This window comes from Neophocaena asiaeorientalis, unplaced genomic scaffold, assembly GCF_003031525.2.
Source record: "Neophocaena asiaeorientalis asiaeorientalis breed wild unplaced genomic scaffold, Neophocaena_asiaeorientalis_V1.1 scaffold130, whole genome shotgun sequence".
Classification (NCBI taxonomy): domain Eukaryota; kingdom Metazoa; phylum Chordata; class Mammalia; order Artiodactyla; family Phocoenidae; genus Neophocaena; species Neophocaena asiaeorientalis.
Window position 1 is genome coordinate 10,133,777 of NW_020173397.1, and position 9,211 is coordinate 10,142,987.

A 9,211-nucleotide genomic window follows, 5' to 3' on the forward strand; every position below is an offset into this window, starting at 1 on the left:
GGCAGATAATTTTAGACTTAAAAAATTAATTGTTATTTAAAAGATTTAATGTTAATTATGTGACATTGATGGAATGCGTCTCTCTCCAATTTTAAGGCATTATTTTGGACAAATAGTCTTTAAAAGTACTGAATTAAGATTTTTTTTTCTATCTCTCCCTCTCTCTCTTCCTCCTCTCCTCCCTCCCTCCCTTCCTCCCCCCCCCCCTTTCTTTCTCTGGACCCAAAATTCTACAGCTGTTCTCTTAATATCTGTACCTTTGGGGGATACATTTCCCACTTCTTTTACAGACATAATTGTCATATGTCCCCTATGCTCAACGATCTTGAACTATCAAAGATACCATTGTGTATGAAAGAGTCCACGGCAAGCATAAAGAAGGCAGCATGTAATAAGTAGTGTGAGTGCCTACTGCATACATCCAATTAGAAACTCATGTGCCTTCAGAAGATAACGTTTGATAGAATGAGGAGACTTGAAGTTTTGGTACGATGAGACTAGCACATAGTAGGTACTCACATACTGAGTCCGTGAAATGAGTAAGCTTTTTCTGCATTCACTCGAAAATGGGGGCTCTCTGCCTGCCTTGCCAAAGTTGCTGGCCAGTACTGTCTTCACCTGTGCCTACCTGTGAAGAAAGATGGAGTTAATTTTGCGTAAGTGTATCTGTGTGCCTAGGAGTCTCTCCACAACCCCAACGGATGAATTTACGAGTTTTTAGCTCCCTAGCTTATTCTCCTTTGGCTTCCTCATGAATCAGGTTGGTTAACAGGCGTGATTCACGGTTTTGTCTCGTAGCTGTCTGTGTTCCATGGGACTCCTTGGTGCCAGCAGGTCTAGGACTTCCCAGTTAAAGGCACATGCATCTTGTGTGGAGAAATCGCCCACTAACACCTCTAGTAACTCGGAGTCTGGCAGTGGTCGTATAGATTTCAAAACGATCAAGCAGTGATGCACATTTTGTCGTGTGCCAGGGGGCCATAGTGTAATTTGGAATGTGTATCATTTGGGATGTTAAAGGAGTACTGCATCTGCATTCAAAGAAATAACAAAGCGTCTTCTCCCTACCAGCTTGCAAAAGACAAAGAGCGCCTGCAGGCCATGATGACCCACCTGCACGTGAAGTCTACGGAACCCAAAACTGCCCCTCAGCCCGTAAGTACTGAATGACACCCGTGGGGAACCCTACAGTGTTGCTTCTCCGCTTCCCTACCCCAAGGACGGAGGATCGCCTAGTCTGGCAGCTTTGAGTAGTGAAAGACTTAAGCTCCATCTGGTTCTGATGACCTTTTATGAAGAGGGCAGTGTGCTGGGCATTTAGGGAGACAGATATGGGATGATTCAGGCACAGTCGTTAGCCACGAGGCCCCACCATCAGCTCTTCTTTGGGACAGATGATTGATGCTACACCAAGGTACTAAAACATACTACGAGAGCTCACTAGAAGGGAAAAAACAAAACAGAACGGGAAGCAATCTTTCTGATTTCTCAATGGTGGAAACACAGAGAGAACACAGCCAGACCAGGAAAGCAGAGGAAGAAGGCATGTCAGCGTGGTTTAGCCAAGAGGCAGTGGGTGTGAGAAAAGGAGTGAGGGATAGTCCAGTCCAGTCTAACTGCAAGAAGGGAAAGAAAGAGGAAACACACTGTCGGAATAGTCAGAGGCTATAATTACGGAGAACACCTAACGGTCACTAAAGAGTTTGAAGCGAAAATTACTCCTTCGCAGTGAGGAGACCAAACATGGTACCCTGAGATTACATTTCGCTTTTAGCAATCTCTTACTTCTTGCCTTGTCCCCTTTTATTTGACGTTCAAGAGCGTCACCAAGCACAGACGGTTAATATCAAAGTGGAAGGGCGGTAGCTGAACCCCAAATCCTGTCTTAGGCGTCATTACTTGTTGCAGATTGATCGCTTTCACGGTTGTGTTCCTTGTACACGTAACAGTTCCCAGAATCTAGTAGCTTCAACTGATTATTCACAATGGAGAGAGTGCTTTGCTTCTTGATTTTTAAGATTTGTAAAATGTAAGGGTACACTGCCTTTATTTGATTCTGCTTGGAGTCACTGTGTGAAAATTAATTGAGCGTGTTGACAATCTATAGTTAGTACCAGCAATTTTAATCAATATGCAGTGATGCGGCGTAATGGCAAAGTATTGGTTTATCTGTTTTGACTGATTTTTTCCTATAAATAAAGCAAACATACACCCATACATGTATGATTTATAGTGATAGAAATAAAACGGAGTCAGACTATTAACCCAGCAAATATGGTAGCCTGCCAAGATGCAGTTGGCAGACAAAATTAATGTCTGAAACAGAACACATTACTGAGATATAGGACATAAAATCATTAAACACTTTGCACATCCATTTTTACTAGGGAAGAGCCCTTGGTTTCCATGTATCTTGCAGTAAACGGCTGTAGGACCCAACGTGTAGGCTACCCAAGAGAAAGGGGGGCAGGGGGAGGCCATTCAGTATCGTGGAGTCAGTAGTCAGCTGTGCTCTCGGTGCTATTCCTGTCAACCCCTTCTTTTAAGGAGGGTCCTGGGAATACTATGAACCCAGGTAAGCAAATTGGTAAGATCCTGGCATGACTCCACTGAGTTCTCCAGCGGGTATAGGGAGCTTGAAACTCTCTGGAAGTCTTTAGATGGTTGTCGTTGGTTAGGGAAATGGTTTTCCCCAGGTTGAAGGGTTTGCATCTCTAAACCTAGCAACAAGGGAGAGAATGAGATTATCTCCTCCTTCCTCCGTGGATTAAAAACAATGATATGAGGTTAGATATTAACTGTGAGAACTAGAATAATGTTTGGACTCCGCACTCTAGGGATATACTCACTTGGGATCATGAGGCTCCTTGGGAGGAGGAGGGATAAAAGCAGGAGAGGAATCGCAAAACCCCACGGGGCACTCAGCGAGCGATGGCGCCGGATGCCGGCAGGGAGCGCCATATACATAGGCCTCCGTAGGCCACAAACGGGACCCTTGGGAATCACCATGAGGACCCGTGTTAGGCAGCCTGTAAACAGGAAAGTGCAGTCCTGGGGGAAATGCACAGGGCAGGAAGGTTTGGTCTTGATCAGTATTTAAAAAAATGTTTTACATGCTGGAAAATTATAACTTCGAAGGGGGACCTCCTACTAAATTTATTTTTAACTGCTCTATTGAAAATTCTCTACCACTGGTCAACATTCTCTCTTAGTAGCTCAGCACAGCATTTCTTTATTAAAAGAAATAGGCACGAATATTTTTGACTGAAAAATTAATAGCTTTTGAATTCATACGCAGCAGGTCTTCTTTTGCAAAGAAGTCCAATATCGCTGCACAGCACTTCTATAACCATTTATTTGGAGTCCAAGTCAAACCTTTGACAGTTAGAGCCGCGCTACAAGCCAACATAAAGAACTCCAAGATGTAAACCAACAATAGGCCGTCTGTGTGAGGTTTGCCATTGTCAAATACATAGATTGTTTGGATTAGTTTATGTAAATGGACTGTTGTATTACCCTTTGGAAAAAAAAAAAAAAAAAGATCACATTTGTGTATGAAAAGTGGTTCCCTTCACAGGCAGCATTATAAATTCCTCATCCTTTGACTTACGTGTAAGAAGTAAACATTGGTGCCTGACAAGCAGGTATTGTGTGACACTCTTGTTGCCAGAGAGAAGCTGCCTTCTTTTCATTCATTGGAAAATAGAAAATTTTCTTATAGATACCATCTTATAAATCGGGAATTATTAAAATATGTATAGGTGAGGCATTGGGAAATTAATTATAAAAGGTCGATGTGTAGTGTTTTGCATACATTTTGACTTCTTTGCCCCCCAAAAAAGGGGAGGGGTGGACAGACGTAGAGCAAACCCTTGATGCCTTCAACTTTAGGGATACAGAGTTATCTGATGATCGGTTCTAAGGTGCAGAAGACTCCCTTTTGCCTGTAATTGATTTATTCCACCTGAAAGAGTAGAACGCACGGTGTATGTTCAGATGCCTTTCGTTCTAGACTCTCTGATTTGAAGGAAGCAGTCCCTGGGATTCAGATCTAACCTTAGCTGGGGACTCTCATGTTAGAGTCTTGCCAGGAAGTTTGTGGAGTGGTTTTTTTTTTTTTCTTTTTTCCATTTCTGTTTAAAAAGGAACTCGGTGTTTATTTTAAAATCCTTAGTCACTAAGTGATAGAATGCTTTGCTGTAAACGTTGCTTTTCACTAAATGCCATTTGGGTGGTAAGTGTCATTTGCTGTGTCCAGTCATCCAACCAGTTCCCATTTCACTGCCAAAACCTTCTTGGATCGTTCTGACAGCAGCCCGTAGACGTGTTCGCTGGATGCTGTTGTGGAACTCATGTTCCCACTTGGCTAATCAGAGGCTGTGCTCATCTCGGGAGAATCCCAAGTTTTTAGGCGTGGGTCTGAGCGCGACTCCCACTGGAAAGCGTGGAGAGGAACTGAATAGGGGTTTACGGCGGTCCTGTTGCACACGTGCCTCCGATAACATCTCCTCCCGCTTGCTTGAAAATCCTTTAAACCGATAAAAACCTTTCCTTTCGTAATTATACCCAGGACTCAAACTGCAGTGCACGCTGTTTTCGTGAAGAGAATTCCTGAATTTAAAATCGAATTATTGCGTCAACGGATATTTATTGGACGTGCGACAGGAAGACATAGGGTAGTTAAACCAGACAGAACCACCCCTGCCATCAACGTGTCTGGGGTCTCGTGGGACCAACTACCAAAGACACACTCCCGGGCTCTCCCTGGCATGAGCTGTGCTCTCGGGGAGTGAGTGTGTGGACCGCTGCCCTAGACGGTGGGGGTTGAGGAAAGACTTCTGGGACAGGTGACATCTAAGGTGAAAGCTAAAAGATGAATAGGAAGAAGTGGAAAGAAGCGAGTTTCGTGACTCTTTTCTCGGGTTAAGAGTAGGTGCGTGTGTCTGTGTCTCTGAGGAAGGGAACTGGGAAAGTGTGTGAAGATGATCAGAGTGGAGGGGAGGAAGGAATGGCCAACAGCGGCTGAAATAAGCTTTTCGTTTGTCATAATTTTACTTAGAAGCTTTTAATTCTATTAAGGCTGGCCCCTGCTTGGAAAAGTTTACCAGAACAGAGCTGTACATTCTAGCAATGGGGGACATACAGTGGGCAAAGGCGGGCTTGACATACGTACAGAATGGCCCACGTGTATTGTACGTTGGCGATTTAAAAGATTCGTCTCCTTTCCGTGTTCAGAGAAGCACAAGCGAAAAATCAGGCGATCGTAAACTGTCCTAATGAGAATGATACTCTTTTGTTCCACACTCGGTACCACTTCGTGTTCTCAAGGTAAACACCAAAGTGGATTGCTTGGGGGCGAATGCTTGTCCTTGGAGGGAGGCCTCGCTCAGAGGATAAAATAATCACCAGCACCACCACCAAGAAACATGTCTGTAACAATACTTTATTAAGTTGTTAAGGATTTTTGAAGAAGACTTTTTCACTATCATACGGTCAGGAAAATACCGTAGGTCATATTCTATAATCCTGAGAACGTAAGAGGTAGGCTTTGCTTTAGGTGCTCCTCCCACCCACCGGAGAACAGCTCCCGGCGCTGGAGAAACCACACGCCTTCAGATTTGGTGGGCAAGTGATTACAGTGTAGGTACTGTCTCCTTTATGGACGTGTTGTAAAACACAAGAACGTGGCTATTTGAAGCGAAAGGCGGTATTCGATTTTCCTTTGCACGCATTCCCGTTTCCTCCAACCGTAGCAATTAGGACTGTTTGGAAATAGTTTTTAGCGACTAATAAAAACGGGGGGGGGGGGGGAGAGAGAGAGAGAGAGAGAGAGAGAGAGAGTGTCCGTCCGTGTGTTCCCTCGCCCCGTGCCGCCCGCTCCGCAAAAGGGGGGGTCTGTCAACGAAGTGGCTGATTTTGTGGGCTGCTCGCTGCAGCCTGGCTGTTGAGTTGGGGGAATAATTTGATGCCGTCATAAAGAGAGATTTGCAAGCACCACATACACACAAGGGATGTTTCTAGACTGTTTCTCGCGAAGTCCCCCACCCTGAGGTTCATCCTGACGACCGCCTCCTCGGTCACTGCCGTGCGCCAGGGCCCAGATCTAAGGCAGTAGCGGGACCAGGCAGAGAGAGCTCTCCCCAAGGCCACCCCCCCCACCGACCCCCTGCCACGGTCTGGTAACATCTTTCCCGTCCCTCCAGCCTCAGAAAAGGCCACCTCTGAACGCGAGGGATTCGTGTCTAGGATTCACCTGCTCAGGCCAGTCGAACCAAGAGCAGAAAAGCGAGTGAGCCCCAAAGTCCATACTAAGCGGCTGGGTCCCTCGGTGTCTGGGTTTCAGGTTGGCCTTTTGTTCTCAGCATCTGTTCTGAAGCGAGGCAAGAGCACAAACAAAAATCCAGATGAGTCCTTATGGGAATGCTTACAACAAGTCTGTTTCTGTCTGGGGTTTACCTCAGCCGTTTGTTGATTTTTAAAAAAATGGGAGTGACTCACCGTCTTTAAAAGAGAGAGAGGAGGTTACTGTTTAAAAACGAAAGATAAATCTTTCGAAGAGGGGCTCGGCAGAGTCCCGGGCAGCTGATCTGGTTCCAGTTGTTTGGATGGGTAAGATTTCTAGGATAGTCACCCCTGGAACTGACCTGGGAGAAAAGCCGACGGTTGAGAGCGCATAGAAACTAAAAAAATAAAAAATAAAGCCCAACGGCAATCTTAAGTGACATAAGAATTTAAGCTCTTGGCCGGTGTTTCAAAGAGATTATCTTTGCCCAAATCATCACATGATGGAAACTTGCCATGTAGAAAATATCAGAGTTACTAACTTTTCTAAACATAGCAACTTCTTTTTAAATAGAAAATGAACACAATCTGAAAAATAGGAAAAGAAACCATCCCTTCCTGCTCCAGGCCCCGGAAGAAAAAAATTCTCTCTCCCAACCTGAGCTACAGTCAGAAACACGAAGCACACGCGCTTTCATCTCTAATTGATGATTATATTATTAAGTTTTAATAGTTCACAGTTCAGGTGAATCTTGCAAGATTGCCGCACACCCCTCACCGTTCCCGGTTTGCTCTGCTGTTCTAAGTCTGTGATTAATTTTTGTGTGTGTGGTGGGGGGCGTAGGGGGTCCAGTTTTTGCAGAGAGAGACCTTAATGAAAAGAGCAGGTCTGGTTTGAACGCAGAGCCTATCTTGAGACCTTCCCCCTGCTGCATCTTATCACTCCCTCGTGACCTTCCTCCCCAAAGATGGTTTCTCCTCGAGACCAGCATGTGATCATCCAGCCGGAGTTTAAAAGTTAAGAAACTTCGATCGCCGTTGACAAGGTTGACATTTCATTAACTTGTTGGGTCAGCCTTCAGATGATTTCGCGAGGCGAAGCACCCTGTGTTTGGAGTTTACCACTTTTTGTTCTTTCTTCCCTCGCAGGCTACAGTCGTGTTTAATTTGGAATCGGGGCTCCTTTGGCAAATTAGCAATTAGAACAATTCTGTGGGAATATGTATATGTGTCATTAGTTTTCCTGCAAATTAATAGCAGGGGCAGAGGTCAGGCAGAAATTTTCCACTTGACTGCAGTTCCTCTGTGGAGACTTGGCACTTGGTTCTGGAATGGCCACAGCTGCTCTCAGCCACCCTCTTCCTCTAGGAACTGTCTTTTAATTAGTTTACCTCATAGCCATCATTACAAATATTACTGCCTCCCCTCCTCGAAATAAAATTACTGTTTCTACAGAACATTCCAGTGACATCTTGCACCGCTGCACATTGATGGTGGGGTCAGTCGAATGCAGCATTTAATCATTAGATCACCTCCATCCGCGTCTCCTAATTAGAGTCCTTACAATACATTTTTATCTGGTAATTAGGCGAGATTGGCTACTTCCTCTGTGGCTTATTAGAGACAGCCCAGCAGTGGGTGTGAATCACGGTGTCATTTGTCAAGCCTGGTAAAAAAAAAAAACAAAAAACAAAAAAACCCTCTCTGCTCTCTTCTGGCTTGGTGTTGATTTCCACTTGGTACCTGTGTTTTCGGAGCCTCCAGAAAATTCAGCTGCATCTCTTTCTTCGTGGATCGTGCTAACCGGGAGGGATTTTCTTCCCGACTGTTGCTTTTTCAGTAGAACCAGTCCAAGTATTAAGGCTGCGAGAATGACATTCTTTTCATGTTTTATGACTTTGTACCCGTATCGTGGGGCTTGTCTGTTCTTGTAGGTGAGCTCCCAAGAGATGGGGCTGCACTTGCTGAATGTTTCCACGAGTTTGGGGTTTGGGCAATTAACTAGAACCCAGTGGGCCTGGTGATCTTCCTCACAGAACTGGAAAGGAGCGTGCGTATTCCCTGAGGACGCTGTATTTATATTATAATTTTCATTACCTTTTAAAGAAAGCCGTGGTGTTGAGGGTACTGTTCTTCCACCGAAGAGCCCAGAGGCAGCGTTAGTTCTCGGGATTGTTTTACGGTTGCTCTGCCGGTTTTCCTTTGATCAGCGTCTGCATTTGACGGTAAAGCCCTTCGAGGGCAGCAGTTGTCTGTTCTGTTCCTTCTCCTGTCGTTTCAGTTCCCATTGCCGTATGTTTGCTGGGGAAGATTTATGGAATGTCCGTTATAAGCAGGGATAAAAGCTAATCCCCAGGTCCCTTCCAAAAATGAGCGTGCAGAAAAATGAACCCGGACACCGTTTATGGTTCCCGTTGTCTGGGCGTAAGGAGACTATGATACAGAGGGCCTAGAATCTCCAGTGTGTATGTGATTTTGAGTCCAGGTTGTGAATGTGGGCACGTTATTTAATCTCCCGTGAGCCTGTGTTTGCTTATCTGTGAAACGTGAGTAACAACACCTCAAGTATTCGTGATGGTGTGAGAATTCAGCGAGACCAGGCGGTGGCAGGGGCTTCACAGCGTGGTCTTTACAAATGGCCCCCGTGGCTTTCCCGAGCGTTTGGATCCTCTTAAGCCTAAGAGCATCTGAATTTTAAACGCTGTATACTGATGAGCATTAGCCTTCCGTGCGCTGATTTCCTTGACCCGTTGCTGGGGCGGATGCTTAGACACGCTCTTCCTGTACTTGGTCGGTGACGAAGGCCCAAGGCAAAGAGGAGGTCAGCCCCAGCCTTCCCAGATCTGCTCCATCCCGCCGCGGCTGCTACGCTGGACCGTGAGCACTTAGTTTGCAAATGTGTGTCACGAAGTCAAGTTTCCAGCGCTAA

General features: G+C 45.4%; 1 protein-coding gene across 12 annotated transcripts in view; it reads left to right on the plus strand.

Annotated features, from left to right (window-relative positions):
* Window positions 1–9,211, plus strand: part of FOXP1 (forkhead box P1) — a 695,723-nt gene that overhangs the window by 663,201 nt on the left and 23,311 nt on the right. For all 12 annotated transcript variants that reach the window (XM_024747009.1, XM_024747006.1, XM_024747008.1 and 9 more), the window contains one exon: window positions 1,072–1,155. In XM_024747009.1, the coding sequence (XP_024602777.1) occupies window positions 1,072–1,155 (84 nt within the window). The remainder of the gene's footprint in view (window positions 1–1,071; window positions 1,156–9,211) is intronic.